General features: G+C 36.1%; 2 protein-coding genes across 3 annotated transcripts; one reads left to right on the top strand and one right to left on the bottom strand.

Moving 5' to 3' along the window:
* Window positions 1-492: 492 nt before the first annotated feature.
* LOC140770862 (zinc finger CCCH domain-containing protein 3) lies at window positions 493-8,880 on the top strand. 2 transcript variants are annotated; one of them, XM_073112174.1, is made up of 7 exons: window positions 493-918; window positions 1,026-1,192; window positions 1,369-1,422; window positions 3,241-3,357; window positions 3,497-3,808; window positions 7,640-7,891; window positions 7,989-8,880. In XM_073112174.1, the coding sequence occupies exons 1-7, from the start codon at window positions 846-848 to the stop codon at window positions 8,325-8,327; spliced, it is 1,314 nt and encodes a 437-aa protein (XP_072968275.1). In that variant the 5' UTR covers window positions 493-845; the 3' UTR covers window positions 8,328-8,880. The 2 variants fall into 2 exon arrangements, with proteins under 2 accessions (XP_072968275.1, XP_072968276.1); XM_073112175.1 differs by having other exon boundaries at window positions 494-918; window positions 7,643-7,891; window positions 7,989-8,874.
* A 1,086-nt stretch (window positions 8,881-9,966) lies between these two features.
* On the bottom strand, window positions 9,967-15,656 carry LOC140770015 (ubiquinol oxidase 4, chloroplastic/chromoplastic). The gene is made up of 9 exons (XM_073110965.1): window positions 15,312-15,656; window positions 15,031-15,223; window positions 14,592-14,685; window positions 14,300-14,415; window positions 13,620-13,728; window positions 12,093-12,161; window positions 11,156-11,227; window positions 11,022-11,069; window positions 9,967-10,363 (listed from the first exon to the last, which is right to left on the bottom strand). The coding sequence occupies exons 1-9, from the start codon at window positions 15,494-15,496 to the stop codon at window positions 10,164-10,166; spliced, it is 1,086 nt and encodes a 361-aa protein (XP_072967066.1). The 5' UTR covers window positions 15,497-15,656; the 3' UTR covers window positions 9,967-10,163.
* Between the last annotated feature and the right edge of the window lie 957 nt (window positions 15,657-16,613).

Raw genomic sequence — 16,613 nt, 5'->3', positions numbered from 1 at the left:
CACCAAAGTTACACGAATTTGTTGCACATACACGTGTCGATACGCCGGCGACTTGGTGAACTAAGTCGTGAGGTTTCCCGTCCCGCGGGAATATTCCGGTGTCGCCCGCGCGGGCCCCAGAGCAAGATAAGGAACAGTCGAATCTGTTGGACGGTGACCGCGGGTCCCGCGTGAGTTAGTCGACCTCAGCTGCATCCCCTCAAACAGCAAACACTTTCTCTCCCCCACGTAAGGATTAACTCCCTAGCTCGCTGTGCGACGCTAAACAGCGGATCTGGCCGACGCGAGTACCGCGCCATCCCCGAGTGTTCGCGCGGGAGTACGGCGACACCTTCCTCCTCCCTATTTTACACTTTCTCCCTCAAAAAAAAAATGTAATTAAATTAAAATAAGACTCCACCTAAATTTTATAATAATAATAATAACTGCAATAAAAACCAGTTAATTACACCCACCTCTACGGAGAAAAAGAGGGCCATATATATAAATAACAAGAGAACAGGACATTAAAGACGAAGAAATAACCTCGTATTCAATTTTGAGGTAGAAAAAGAAAACCGAAGGAAACGAGGGAGTGATCCATCGATCCATCGATCTACCAAGATCTGAGACTTTTTCACCGATCCAATTCGATCGACTTTTGGGGGAAGCGCTCGAATTCCCCCCTTTTGATCCCACCAAATTGAGAGCCCCTGGTTTCCAAATGTGGAAACCTACAACAATCTGATCGGTTGTTGTAGATTCGGGGAAGAATTCTTTGATCTGAGATCGCTGATTTTTGTGATCGGATCGCGGAGGAGGTGGTAGGTGATAGTTGTAGGGTTTGTTTTCGGATCGCCTAATCGATGCCGGACACCGGGCAGGGTCAGGACAATGCAGTGTCGAATTCAACCAATGCATCTCCGGAAAACCTTGAAGGTAGTTTCTGTTTTTGTCTGGTTGCTTCTTTCTAAATCGATCTGTGCGTGTTACTTCGTAACATATTTCCTGAAATGTGTTTCCTATTTTGCTAATTCTCTTCGCAGAGGTGATGTGGCGGCTGGAGGTGGATGATGGACAGGAGAACGGGGATGGCAGCGGGAATCAGTACCCTGATCGCCCTGGCGAGCCCGATTGCATTTTCTACTTGAGGACGGGCATGTGCGGTTACGGAGCAAATTGTCGGTACAATCATCCTACTTTCACAGGGGAGGTGAGAGCATAAAATTTATTTTTCCCGCTAATAAAGGATGTAAAAGTAGCTAATTATGTTGATCTTTGTTGAATTTAAGTCTCTATAAATGCACAGTTTGTTTCTGTTATTCAGTTATTATTTGGTTGTCTTATGCAACTTGCTTGACATGCTATTAATTTGTTGGATTTCTCCAGGGAACTCAGTATAGGGGTGAACTTCCACAGCGAGAAGGTCAGCCTGATTGCCAGGTAATACAATGATGCTTTCGATGCATAGTGGCTAATTTTATATGTGCTTATTAGATGGGAAAGTAATTTTTTTTCAAAGTAGGAAACCTTGTCATCTATTGATCGGATCGATTAGAGAAATAGAAGAAAAGAGTAACTGAACTAACATAGTTTCCATGCATGGTTTAAAAAGATGAAACTGCAACTTGGGTGTCAGAAAGTACCAAAGATCCCTCATCCCTAGAATGCTCTGTCGTGTTTCATCACTTTCATGTCATTAGTTATCAAAGAGTGTCGATTGTCAATGGCACTTCTAGCTTTTCCATATAGTAAACAATCTTTATGAACCAGTTGTTTAATCCCTGCATGTCTTTGATAGAGTTCATTTACAGGATTCTTGGATTGCAAATTATAGATTGGTAGTACCTGCAGCATTTATGAAGTTATTTGGGGCAAAATGAAAAATCAAAATAAGCATGTTATCAGTCGAACACAATTTAGAGTATAAGAATTCAGCATAAAACTGCTTGTGTTAGAAGTGGTAACAGATTGGTTCTTTCAGAACCTTGCCAGATAAGATGTTTTGCCAGGAAGTCATGTTTGTCCTTCAGCTTCTACTATTCAGTCTGTTAATGAGATAAATATATCAAACTTTTCCCTATTTCTAAATGCAGCACCACATATTTACAGTTAAACAAAATTTGTATTCCTCAATTCTGAATTGTTTTGCGCTCTTGAAAATCTGAACATTCTCCAATTATTATGCCTTCTATTCCTTTATTTAAGCTTGTTCTGCAATTATAATGCCTTTAATTCCTTTAGTTGAGCTGGTTCTCCAATTACAATGCCTTGTATTTTTTTGGTTGAGCTAAATATCACTTCAACTTGACCTATCACTTTAATTGTTGTTGCTTTTGTCCCCAGTTCCTTTAATTGAGCTAGACATCACTTCTGAGCCTGCTTCTGCACTTAACTAGTTCATTTCAGAAAAAAAAAAATCTTTATTTATTTGGAAGAGGCAGGCTTTCCTGTTTTATGTTAGACAAGGTTAAGACCACCACTTTTCTCTCCTTAAAGGCCTTTGGTAGGTTTCAGCTCTCCACGATATGGATACTCATTCGACTCGCTTCGACAGCTCCACTAACTAAGCTAGCATGTAATGTTTCCACTTGCCACCATCTTACTTGAAACAAGGATTGTCAAGGCTCATATCCAGCTGACTCAACTCACTTGACAGCAAATGATGAAGCTACTAGCACGAAAGACAACAAGGTAAATAAGGCAGGGAAGAAAATAAATTCCCTTTGTTCATCCATTTCTGTCTAACAAGAGGGTCTTACCTCTTGTGGATCGAAGACAAGTATAGTCGAATATACTTTTGGATAGACCTAAGTTAATGTTAAAACAGTACAGATGATGAGGTTTGGCTTCTGGATATTCCAAACTTTTTTCCCTTCTTAATCCAGGTAACATTGTGATTGAATTTTAGCTGTTTCTTTTCATTGCATAAATTATTTTCTGTACAAACACATCATGATTTGTAGTTTTTATTTTTATTTTTTTTGTTACCTTTTTCCTAGCAATACTTTATTTCTGTCAAACCCTTTTAACTTTCTGTTGCTCTACCTTAGACTTTGAAGTTTGAACTCACATAATGCTAAAATTTCTTTTATCTTGTTCTTGTTACCCTGTTTATTGTCCTAAGCCAAAGAGTCATCCATCAGTTCTTTATTCACTTTTGTGTCCATTTTGATTATCCCATGATTATTTGCACAATTGACTTGACCTAAGCATAGATTATTAAATTTACAAAGAGTGTAACAAGCTATGTTATTGCAGTTTTTCCTTAAGACAGGAACATGCAAATTTGGAGCAACATGTAAGTACCATCATCCACGAGATAAGTTCAATGCACGATCTGTCCCACTGAACATTTTGGGCCTGCCAATGCGAGAGGTATGTCACATGTATATACTTTTTCCAGTTATACCTTCAAATGTTTTTTTTTTACCACTTCCTGGAATTTTTATTTTGTAGACAAGAGAAGTTACAATCAAATTCTATCACAAATTACATTTTGATTGTTCAATTGTAGGACGAGAAATCATGTCCCTACTACATGAGGACAGGACTCTGTAAATTTGGAGTTGGTTGCAAGTTTAATCACCCTCAACCCACTACTGCAAATATGTTTCCTGCAATGGGGCCTTCATCATATGGATCTACCTCTTCGTCAATAATACCTCAATCTAGTTTATCTTTGGTTGGTGGACTTTCATCATGGCCTTCGTCAAGAAGTCCTTACATGTCCAGTGGACAAATGCAAGGTCTGCCAGCTTACATGCCTCTTGTTCTTCCACCAACCCAAGGCAATATACCCATGCAACAAGGCTGGAGCACGTATATGGTTAGTTACTACCCTTAAACTTGAAATTAAAGTTCAAGAGCAAGAGAATATTAGAAGTTCAGAATTTTATAGGCGCTGATTCACTTTTACTTATAATGTTAATCTTTTCTCTTATCTTTCATGCATCATTTATTCATTTTATCTATTATTTTATGCTGATAGCAAAAATGTTTGGCAATTTAAGAATTTTCTTGACAACATATATCTTATTTCATGCATAAAAGTAGCAAAGGCAATGATGCTTCCTTTTCCTTCAAGGAGCCCTTTCATACATATGTGACATTGTTGAAAACTTTAGCTTTGACGTAAGTTAACCAACATCCCATACCCTAAGGCCATCTTGGCAAAATAAACTTAATGATAAAAGTCCTTCTTGAAACATTGGTATGATAAAAAAAAATATATTGATAATATGCAGATGAAACTTTGAACAGTATTTTTGGGCACTCATATCAGTAATGACATATATTGCTGACTTGCAAAAGGGTTTGTTGAAAATATATTGAAATCATGAAGTTTTATTCTTTGACTAGTTTAGTTTTCTTTAGTGATTGATAAAATTTTAAAACTTTAAAATTTATCTGTTTAGTTTTTTATGTTTCTTTATGGTACATCGGAGTGCGCAAAGATGTACATTTAGATTTGAATATCTTTTCTACGTCAAAGATGATGCCAAGAATGCCACTTGAGTACAAAAAAGGAGAAAATAACAGACATTTTTCTGTAACCTTGTAAATCTACTATAATGCAAATTTTGTGCAATGATCATGCTTCATACAATTCCTTATACAATTGTAATCTAACACATGAGAACTCCTCGATACCAACTTACTAAGCCTGACATAGGCGTGGCATAATAGAGTAGCTTATAGGTAAGCCTCAATAAACCTATGAGCTGCACTTCAAATCATTTCACGCAAGTTACTTCATTGTGTACCTTAACCCTGTTCATGCTTGTTCCTCGATCATAACTACATTCCAGAATCTTCAAGTTAATTTTCTTTTTTATGATATAAAGTTATATCTATTGTTTTTTTCCTTCTGAAATTCATTTTGACCACCATCTATTGGCCAAACCCTTGCTCCATATCCTTGGGCAGCTTGTGAAAACCATTCTCCTGGATGTAATCTAGAAAAGAGTAGTCATTCAATACTTTACCTGAGACCATCTCACAAGTGGTGACTAGGTGATATTAGTTTGGGAGTTTTGTGCCAATATAGCCAACAGATACTATGCAGTTACATGGATCTGCAAATTTACAATTTAGAGAGGATCTGTTCATGTTCAATATGATATCATACAGAAGACCCATGAAGTATATCAATTATTTGGAAAGGTACATCCTCATGTTATACTTCCACTTACTATGAAAGGATAATCATTGTACTGGGTACCTGGCTTTATTAAATGACTTCAGAAGATGAACGGACTATTTTCATATCATTTATTGAGAAGGAAAATCAAGCTATCATTTAATGACTCACTTGGGGAAACAAGCCAACTAGTGATTAAACATATGCATGGACTTGTAAACATAATGCTAGTAGTGTGGAAAAGTGGTAAAACATAAGAACCAATTTTGTTCAGGAAGAATGTGTGGTATTGAATTAAAATATGCTAGTTTGTTTATTTAACCACTTATAAAGCTCTTTGTTCATCAAGTATATTGTTTCTTGAATGTTAGCTTTCAGACAACCTTTATTAATCTAAAACAGGACATATCTTATGACTACCATCCATCTTACGTATGATTGTAGGCATTTGTTTAAGGTAATCTTCTTTTCTCTCTTGAAAGTTCCAGAAAAGGGTGTCAAATGTTTAATAAAAAGGTATGGCCAGATCCTTGTTCATGAAATAGAGCTTATTCCCTCGTAACGCGCAGTTCCGTGTAGTTGCTTAACAGGAATAGCTCATGAAAATGATACAGAGCTACACAAAGTTGAGCTACAAATTGAATTTGATAGTATTTGATTATTCGTACATCCATGGTTATGCATGTCGTTAGGTTTCTTAATTAATATGGCAAGTCAATAAAGTTCTTGTTTTAGTAGCCTCTATTGTTTAATTTCAAAAGAAATAAATTAAGGACTGTTATGGATATTAGATAATCTGGGAACTTCTCCCAGATATTGCATTCTTGGAACCATGGTTCGTCGTATCAGCCGATCCCGATCTAAACTATTTCTCTCTTTCACTCTTTCTTTTCACTCTCTTTTACTCTTTTTCTTTGTTTTACTCTTTTTTTTTTCTCTCCTTACATATAATCATTATTTCTCTTACAGAGAGATTTAGCTTCGGTGAACTTCGACAAACTCCGATGAACTTCAACAAACTCCAGTATATAATTTTTTATAATTATTTTATTTCTCTCATTTTTTTCTTTTTTTCCACTCTCTCCCTTTTTCTTCTCTTTTCTTCTTCTTTTTCTTCTTCTTTACTACATCATGGTTTTCTTTTTGTTTGATTTTATTCCACTCACGTTCTTTCTAATCTCTTCTTTTTTTTCAATTTTTATTGCACCATAGTTTTTATTTTTTTATTTTTGGTAAGCTTTTTTTCTAAATTTTTAGAAGTTTTCCTGCATTTTAAATAATATTTAGAATTTTTTATATAATTAAAAAATTCGATCCCATCCAGGCGACTGATATGGTGATACATATCGTTTTTTCGGAAGGTCGATCCCAATTCCGATCCCGATTTTTTAAACTTTGCTTAGAACTATAGATTGCAGAGGATAACATTTGTAGGTTCGTTTGTGATCAGCAGTTGTTGAGTGTTAATGTGAAAACAGCCAATATCAGATAACTCTTTGATATTTTTTTCTTGTTGTTTATATTCATTAGTCCTAGAATAAATGTATAATAGAAAGTCTCTTGCAGATCAGTTGTTCATAATAAGATCATGTGGTACTTGAACAGGATTATTACAAGTCAAAAGAAGTCCTCTAAAAGATAGTGTAGATTTTGGCACTTATTAGTTATTACTAGTGGAGGCAATATCAAATTCTACTTTTGCTTCATAGTGTATCTTAACTTAGTTTGAGAACAAACTGAGTTAAGATAGTAGCACAATTTGTTTTAGCTCGTTTGGGATCAAACTGAATAAAACCATGTAAGCCTGACTTATAATTTGCTAGTAGCACAGTTTCTTTTAGCTTGTTTTATCTGCCAAGTTGTCATTTATTATCTCTTAGGAACAAATTTGGTGTATGGAAATCCTTGTCAGAGAATCCCTGAGAAATGATGACCAGTGTCTTACTTTGTGGATTCCTATACTTAGTTAATGATTTTATTGTTTATAACCTAAACATGCCAAACATGGATTTTCTGCTATGGAAAATTGAGATTTGACCGCATTGTTGTATAGTTGTCATTCATGGCTTGTGTCATGTATCATACTACTGCTTGTTTTGTGATTTTGAGTATAAAATTGTACAGTTGATTGGAATATCATTTCCCCTTTTTGCATCTGGGCAAGATGATGAAAGGTCATCCACCAGGCCTTAGTTTGATGACCTACATCACTGTCTCTTCTTTTATTATCAGCACCAGAAGCAATCCTATGGTTTTGATCATTTAACCTTAAGATTAAGATTCATTTCGACTTGGCTAGAGAACATATTTGGTAGATGTTCCTAAATTTCTACATGGATTGAGACTTCCGAGTCTTTTATTAAATATTTAAATTCATTATGCCCCTCCAGGGGCTATTAACTTCATTATATAGCAGAGATGGCAGGGTTGATCCAAAGCACATCATCTGCAATGCCTTTTTCATATACTTAGTTATCTGTTTAATTAAATTATTCCCTAAGCATGCCTTCCACATAGCAGGGCAGTGTGAGCCATATTTCCAATACTGACGTGCTCGGGCCTAATCAGATGTCCAGTACCAAGAATCATTCTCAATCAAGTTTTAGCACCTCATCAAATCTTCCAGAAAGACCTGATCAGCCAGAATGCCAATATTATATGAGATTGGGAAGATGCAAATATGGAAGCTCCTGCAAGTACCATCATCCAAAAGAGAGGAATCAAGTCGCTGCGAGTACCATTGGACCTTATGGGCTTCCTCTAAGACCAGTAAATATGATACTCATCCATGTTGTTTTGTCAAAATTAGCACTTTTGTAGTCCCTTGTTGCTAACACTTTCCTGTGATTGTGGCTTGATAATGAAGGGTCAGCCTGTTTGCAACTTCTACAGTCTGTACGGGAGCTGCAAGTATGGTCCTGCTTGCAAGTTTGATCATCCTCTGGTTGGATATTACAATTATGCCCTGCCTGCATACTCTATTACCGATCCATCTCTCTTCGTCCCTGATCAAAGGAGTTCGCACGTTGTATTGGCATCACCGGAACGTTTGCAGGCCAAGACATCAAGGTCACCTGACCAGTACATAAAACCTGAAACTAGTGATGATGATGTGCAAGACAACGAGCATGTCGATCCTTCTCCACAAACTCCTTCATCACATACATCTCAGCTCTCACAATCTCCAAAAAATCACACTGATTGACATTAAATTATACCATTTTTCCAAGGTATCAGAATGGAAAATTTTGGCTCTGGCTTCCTCCTTCCGCACCATTGCCACATGCTTGCTTCAAGAATTACTTTCTGAAGAAGGCCTATATGGTGGGTGATGTTTGGAGGCTTGAAGATGTTTGTGGTGAATAAATTGCAGGTTGGAGTTAAGTTAAATTTACTTTGTTGAACTGATTTACGTCAACAACCCCGTCAACGTCAAGTCACGAGTACACTTTTTGTTTCTATCATATATATATATATATAGAGCATATATCAAAATAAGGATCTCTGCTACACTAATAAAATGCTCTCAGGAACCACACATTTAACTTTATGTGCCGATGAGCTTTACTAGTTATACGAACAAGATATGAAGGCCATGTACTGAGGCTTAGTAATTGTATCTGAAGCTTTGGATCTGCAGGTAATATGATTTTTGACAACTTGCCTTCTGGTGGCAAAACTTGCCTCAGTGGGCAATTTTGTAAACAAGAGTTTTTTGGAAGTCTTCTCTTGTGCAGCATATACTGTATGAGACTAGCTCATGTTACAGTGCAAGTGAATTGAAATGGAGCAGTTTGTGTAAAGACAAGCTCATATAATAGTATCCATCAGAATCTCTCTGGGCAGGCTGCTGTATAAGCCTTTCTTCTCAAGGCTCAAGGCTCAAGGCTCAAGGCTCAAGGCTCAAGGCTCAAGGCTCAAGGCTGGGATAAACACTGGCCCAAATTAAGTTTGGGTAACTAAAGATGATTCATTCTCATCTTTTTTTCTTAAAAAAAAATCCATAAATATACCATCATTACTTTTTTATTTTTGATTAATTAAGAGAGTGAGGAAGTTAGCTTAAGTACAAAGCATCCGAAACATCAAAAGCATAGTTGTCCAAAAATCATGAGCCATGACAAGAACCCTCAATTTTTTTACCCTATCTTTTGAATAATCATGAACCATGACAAGATAATGTGTCGAAAGATCTTTTGGTCAAGCCTTATTCAAAAGCTGGATAGATTGATTACGGCTTGAATTGAGCTTTACATCGATCGATTCGTTTTAAGGCTCTGAGTTTGGATCGGCTTAAGAGTTTACTGACCTAAAACAACAAATTTAGGGTCGAAAGTAATTTCGAGGCGGATCATGCTCGGCTCTTTTACACCCTAAGAGGAAAATAGAAGTGGTGTTCTTTGGCTTGCAGGCTCTTGGAAGCTGATGAGAATTTAATATCATTGACAACGCAAATGTAAGTTTCAACGAAGACAGACAAAGCAACTATAAATTATTCAGTTAAAAGACAACTACATCCTTGGGATCTACAAAAGAATTTTCCCTTAATTTGACAAGGGAAGCATGACTGCTTTATACTGATGCACAATAAAATTTCCCGGTATTAAAACCTTAAGATCCAACTAAAATCTCCCACATGATTTTGCCATAAAACTACTCAACGAAGATTTATATTCTAATGCCATTACTTCATTAATGGGCATTTAATAAGGTCATCAACACCACATAAGATTTTGTCCAAGATGATCACGTAGTTAACATGCGTGGACTTGTTGCAACGCTTGAGCAAGCCTTTGCAGCCCAACACGTGATTTTAAACACAATCTCTACGAAATCCTTTGAAGTAATTCACAGAAAAGCGGGCACTAGAAATTGAGATAGTACGAATTGTTTTCCAATATCTGCAGCAATGCTCTGCAATTGATACTAACTCAAGTTTATTGGGACATCAAAATGAGATTTTTGGTGGACAAAAAATCTATGATGCACTATATTTGCCATGTAACACATCGATATGCTTGAATTAATTACATCATCTTCACTACCGAGAAGTTATAGACTTCTTAACACAATCCACAATGCCTTCGCAATCAGCTCCAGGCAATACACACCCTGAATCGTCTTCAGAATTCTGATTTGAGTGAGGTGAGCGGAGACTTCCATGGGTTTGACAGGCCTTCATTGTTTTACAGTGTTCAGCCTCATCATCCCGGATGTTCACAAACACGTCGTACAAGTTTTCTGAACAAAATTTTTGGAAAATTTAGCATTTCGACTGATGAATCCTAAACTTTGTACAAACTTGTCTCTCCTTATGCATTATCCTTAGGAAAGAAGAATGAATAAAACGATGACACAATAGTAAGATGAAGCAATATAAGCTTCTAAAGATTGAGAAGTAGTAGCTTTAAAGGAGACACCTATCCTATTAGTTGCCAAGTCTGATAACTAACCTAAAGAAAAAGCTATAGTAGCATATTTTGGCTTCTTACATAGTAGTGTAGCTACTGTCATGAATTCGACCATCATTCAAGGGGACAAAAGCACATGACACAATGATGAATCTAAGATTGCCATGACGATTGACATAATAGCCCCATGAAAGGAGAAAAAGAGAGCTAGCATCATAAAAGTACTAATAAAAGGAAATAGGGGTTATAGGGTTGTAATTATACTTTCACTAGCCAATCCTTGGGAAAATGATAGTCTAAAATAAATGACGCATTAAAAATTATAGGAAGTACTTCGTGACTTAGAAGTAATGATTTCTCAGTCTATCGAACTAACAGGTAAAGTGATATAAAAGATTTTGAAAAAAAACTCAAGCTCTCTAAGAAGGTTATGGAACAAAAGAAAACTATTAAGAATAGAAATATAAAGGTGATGACAGAATCCTTACCTATATTTGGCCTCCTAGAGCAAGGAGTTCTTGCTGTTTGGAATTCATCTGGAAAGATGCAGACAAGACAAATGAGAAATACTTAAAAGAATAACAAATAGCTAGAGGAAGGCCCAAAAATATATGAAACTTACCAAACAAATAGAGATCTTCATTCATGTAGTACTTTATTGCTACCTCTGGAGCAGGTAACTTCTTCAGCTCTTCTGCACCACCAAATGAGGCACATTATGAATTAAATAACATTAGAGAAATAAAATGAACACTATTTGCTCTACTTAGAAAAGTTAAAAGGTTTCACGAATCTGACTATATGGGAGAGCAGGGAGGGAGCCAGTTAAATATTTAAATTACTTACTGCAGATACGTACCATGCAATTATGGTACATCTTTTTCAGATAATGTGCCCTTTTTAATGGCACATACCCTAAATAATACACGTGACAGATATGCAAGGACTGAACTATTGACTCTTTTTCTGACCTTCAATGTCTTGCAGTTCTTGACATGAGAACCAAGAGGTATTTTCTAATGGATAACATCAACACAAACATGTCCACAAATAGTGCACAGCTAATTAATGAAATGATTCCATCCAAACTGTCTCTCTAGTTAAGATAATAAACATCAATGTTTCATTGGGGAGTCAATTCCATTGCTCATCCATGTCATGTTTCCAAGCACTAGCCCCTGTGTATTGCTTTTTATTGCAGCAATTTGTTGCATTCACTGGGGAGCTACATTTGCTTCCTTATTAATATTTTTTTTTTCTGATATAAATAATAATCAACCATGCTAGCAATCAAGTTTGGATGCTGTGACGCTTTTAAATAGCTAATCCTAATTCCAGTACAATAAAAAAGATAGAAAAGAGAGTTCTGAGATGGAAAATAAAGAGAACCGGTTTTACCAAATTGACATAAATGTTATAATTTCAGTTATTTCTTTATTTACGATTGTAAATATTAAAAATAATAAAGCAAAGAGCTCTTGGTGTTGGTAATCACAGTAAATTTTAAATCTATACTTGAAAGAAAAGTAAGATCATGAAAAGTATCAATGTATCATTACCTCCCTGAAGCTTTAGGAACTTGTCATAAGTCGAATACGCATGCCTCTCAACACATTCAGAAAAATGATCTGTGGAGAAGCATGGACGGAGCATATATAAGTGCATCATATCTTTCTACACCTCAGTGACAAGATTGAGATTATTTTATATGCCAATTCCAGTGGGATGTTCAAAGATTACTCTTTACAAGATTTAATGCAATTACTCTTAGAACTGGAAATGAACAGCTTAATCTTTTTCTTGAATAACTCAAGAGGAAAAATGATTCATACCAACTATTAAATTTACAAAGGTTCTTTCAAGGATGCTTGCATTAACTTACTACTGAATTACCACTTGATAACAGTTATAATTGTGATTTTGGAAAATGTGGAAGCAATAATAATAAGGCATTAAATTTATGGACACTTGAAAGCAATTACAGAGCAACAAAAGAAATGATGAACTCACTAAAAAAATTGATAGGTCCTACAGGGGAATAGAATGCCATCCGTGTGACTCTCAGTCCCGTTGCTATCTTATTTCTAACAAGCTAAAATTATTTTCATTTCATGTCCTTAAAAACACAGTGAAACATTGACGTACACCAACCATTTTGAGCCAAAATCAACTGTTATTCTAGTGTCTCAGTCTATGGCAAACTGCAATCAATACTAATCTCTGTGAGCTGGTGAGGCTTCTTTTTTAAGTCAGTTACTTACCTTGCGTAATGTTGATGATGCTACTTTTTGTTCATGATGTTCTTTTCCAAACTATTAGCGTCTTTTATATTATTATATATTCATTTGAAACATTTACAGTTTCAAGCTATCTTCCTCATCATTTAGTCGTAAGCTCGAAGATCATATGATGCTTATTGAGGTGTTACTGATTATTCTTCCATTAAAGTAATGCTTAACTACGTTTGCATGTGTTTAAAAAGTTCACTTTTGCCTCTATTACCAGCCATAGTGCCTACCATCTACTGAGCACCATAAACCCTACTAGCTGCATATGGCTATGAACAATTTCCCTAACAATAACAACAGTCATAACAACCCCGAGCTGTATTCAACAGCTGTGCTTACATGGACATATCCAATTTTGGAACTATTGATATCCCAGGGTTAGAGGATACACCTGTAGGTCAGAGGAGATGATAGTTTTAAGCAAACAAAACCCTCAACTCTCCAGAAACCTAGCAAAGTGTTCCTAGGATGGTAATATTGTGGCTTTCCTAATATGAGGGTCAAAGCACTGGTCTCCCAGTTGAACCAATTCAAAGTAAAATATATGAACTTTGAATTTGAATCCTAATTTTTCATCATATGTTTCCATTGCAAGGCTCAATATCCATTTCAGTTGCATCGATACCTTAGTAGATGCACTGATACTTTAGTAGATCATCACATAAGAGTCTCTTTACCATCAAGCAACAATTAGTTAGACAACTTAGTTCAAAACTAATAAAAGAACTATATCTAGATTACTAGTTGATATCGACAAGTGATAGATTTTTAGTCTGCTGAACAAAACAGTTCACTTACATGCCATTCTTGGGCTCAGTGCATACATAACAACCGTCATGAAGTAGTAAAATATTGCTATGTGCTGAGCAAGGAAACGATCAAACCAGTAAGAATTGCCCCCTAGTTCCTGTAAGATGACAAAAAGAAGAAAGCCAGGATACAATTAAGGGATGTAAGATTCATCATGTGAAGTGAGACGTAAATAAGATTATGACTCGTAAAAAAAGAATGCATCTAACTAGAAATGTTCCAACATTGGCCTACTATATAAGCCTGCATGATAGTATAATATGTTAGATAACCAAAAGATAAAACTTTTAAAACAGATATATAAATAAACAAATTCTTCTTTTATTGATGTTGAATTTTTGTCACTTTATGTGCTAGTAGAAGATATCCAATAGATTTTGATGGTTGAGACAAGCATCTTCTGTCTTCTTTGTCTCAAGGAATATGTACAAGTAGTACTTGTTAGTGGGGATCATCAGTTATAAGTAATTTTAATATGCCTTCTATTTTAAAGAAACATGACATTGGATAAAAACTGCAGTGGAGCATTAGCAATGGATATCATGAAATAGATGATACACGACTAGTAATTCATGTAAACAAGCCTTCATTGAAGGAGAAGAATGCAGTTAATACATATAGGAATAAGAATCCAGAACTTTGTATAGAGGCACGTGAGAGAGCAGTACCTCCATGATTAGTAGATGGTGCAACTCATTCCAGCTTTCAGCAAAGTGCACTTTCAAATAATCAGCTCTTCTCCACCAGCCAAAGCTCTCGTACATGTGAAGAACAGATATAAAAGCTGCTCCAGAATGAGTAAAGTTATTCTCAGCATTAGTTTTTTCAGAATGTATTAGAAAAACTATGCCGTATAAATTGCTAATAGATGCTGAAATCTTCAATATGGTAAAAAGAATTCTAGTAAAACTCTATTTCGGGACACTACAGAGATTCATGAAGTGAATTGTAAATGCTCACAGAAGTATGGGACCCTAGCAATTGTTTCCAACACAAAAAATCTGGCATAATGACGATCGTGATATAGTGCATCAAGTATCTTGATGACGATGTCCTACAAAACAATATGTAATGCAAATCAAATAACAAATACAAAGAAAAATAAAATGTTAAGAAAACACAAAAAGGAACGGTACTAGGGGCATTTGAAAGTCTACAAGAGAACAAAATTCTAAATTACGCACAAACTTAGAGATCAAATTATGGATTTAGGTGGACCTTCTATATTGCTGAAAAGGAACTATGTATAACCAAGCTTGAAAAAGAAACCTATAGTCACACATGCTTAAGTTTCATTGGGGCAATTCATCAAGCACACGGTAATAACGATTTCACATGCTAAGAACCTCATAGATGCTCCCGACAAACTTATGATTTTTGGGGTAATCATGCGTAATACCGTGAGAAAAACATTAATAGATTGCTCAAATCTTATAACCCATCCTTCAAACATTCCAGGAGGACTAGTGGTCGGATCATCATCATCAACCATTCCTCCAACATCAGGAGATGCCTCTACTCGAAGAGATTCTTCAACAACGACCTTGTCATCTTTCTCTTGCAACGTCGCCGCCCTCACGACAAACGGCTTCCTACAAAGATCGACCGAAGGATTAGAGAAGCCGCAACAGAATTTCATCGATGGGATACCAATTGAGACCCGAAATTTCAAACACCTACCTCGAAATGAGCTCACGAGAAGGCCGAACCGACGCAGAAGAGTGAAGCGAGAGGGGATTATAGGGAAAGGAGGTGGAGATAGAAAGCGGCGTGTGCTTGGCATTTCTTAGCTTGGGATTGGATAAGGAAGAAGAAGGAGAAGAAGAGGAGGAGAAGGAGAAAGAGGAGAGCGAAGCCGCAGCCATCTTCTCCACCACCCTTCGAATTCTTCCCTTCTTTCTTTCGCTGGCTTGCTATCTGGAAGGACTATTCCGCGGGGGGGAACGACGAACGAGGCATAATATTCCTCGCCGCCCAAGCGAGCAGAGGTTGTTGTCCGTGTCTACTGCTGCATATAGATGAAAGAGTTTTTTTTTTTTTTGCACGATAGCCCTCTACATTTCTTTATACTAGCTTTGCAACCTCCAATACACATAAATAAAATAAAGAAAAATTATACTTTTACGGGCAAAATTCACTTCACTACATATATTATTATTTATATCACTTTACCCCTCTAAAAATATCTCGCTGGTTATATTTGAAACAAGCTGTCGACTGACGTGGAAGATAGTGAAGCAGAAATAGGAAATGGTAGTATAGAGGCATAAGTAATACGTAGTAGGAAATAGTTTTCGACTCTATTGACCACCAATTGTTTCTAGGTTTCTGGTGGGCGAATCTGATGGGATAATACAAGAGGCGGAGGAGAGAGCAGCGGGTTTGGATGGGGAGAGTCAAAACGGTAGCTTTTATTTTATATATTATATTATATTATATTACATTGAAGCAATAACGCTCGCGCCTGCACGCACGACCACCGAAAATTTCGGCTACTCGTCGCGAACTTTGATGCTGGGGATATAATATTTGCATTTATATTTTTTTGAGGGGGGTTTTTATATAATGCCCTATTGTTACTTTCATTAATTATCATTCACCATGGTGTTTATAGTACTTTAGTGATTAAACTACTAAAATATCCTTGTTGTAAAAATTCTAACTTAGACTCGTGCTAACTAAACCTTTTTTAAAATATATCTCATCTTATTTCTCCCTAACAAATATTTAATCAACCTACCATACCCTGTCAAAGGGTAATTTAGGAATTTAGAAGTTATCTTTAATATTTTAACGTAATAGTGTTTAGTTGATACTCTTCTATTTGAAAATAGTTGGATTAAGTTAAGTCAAGGTATTATATAAAATTATAGGTAAGGGGTTGGATTGTAAAATGCTAAGATAAAGTGTTAATGAAAAAAAAAATGATAAAAATGGAGGGCGTTATTTGAAATTTTCACTATATTTTATAACTTCTCATTC

Source organism: Typha angustifolia, chromosome 11 (genome assembly GCF_048772165.1).
Source record: "Typha angustifolia cultivar Huaian chromosome 11, ASM4877216v1, whole genome shotgun sequence".
Classification (NCBI taxonomy): domain Eukaryota; kingdom Viridiplantae; phylum Streptophyta; class Magnoliopsida; order Poales; family Typhaceae; genus Typha; species Typha angustifolia.
The sequence above is the reverse complement of the archived record's forward strand: the minus strand, read 5'-3'. Positions and strand labels throughout refer to the sequence as shown.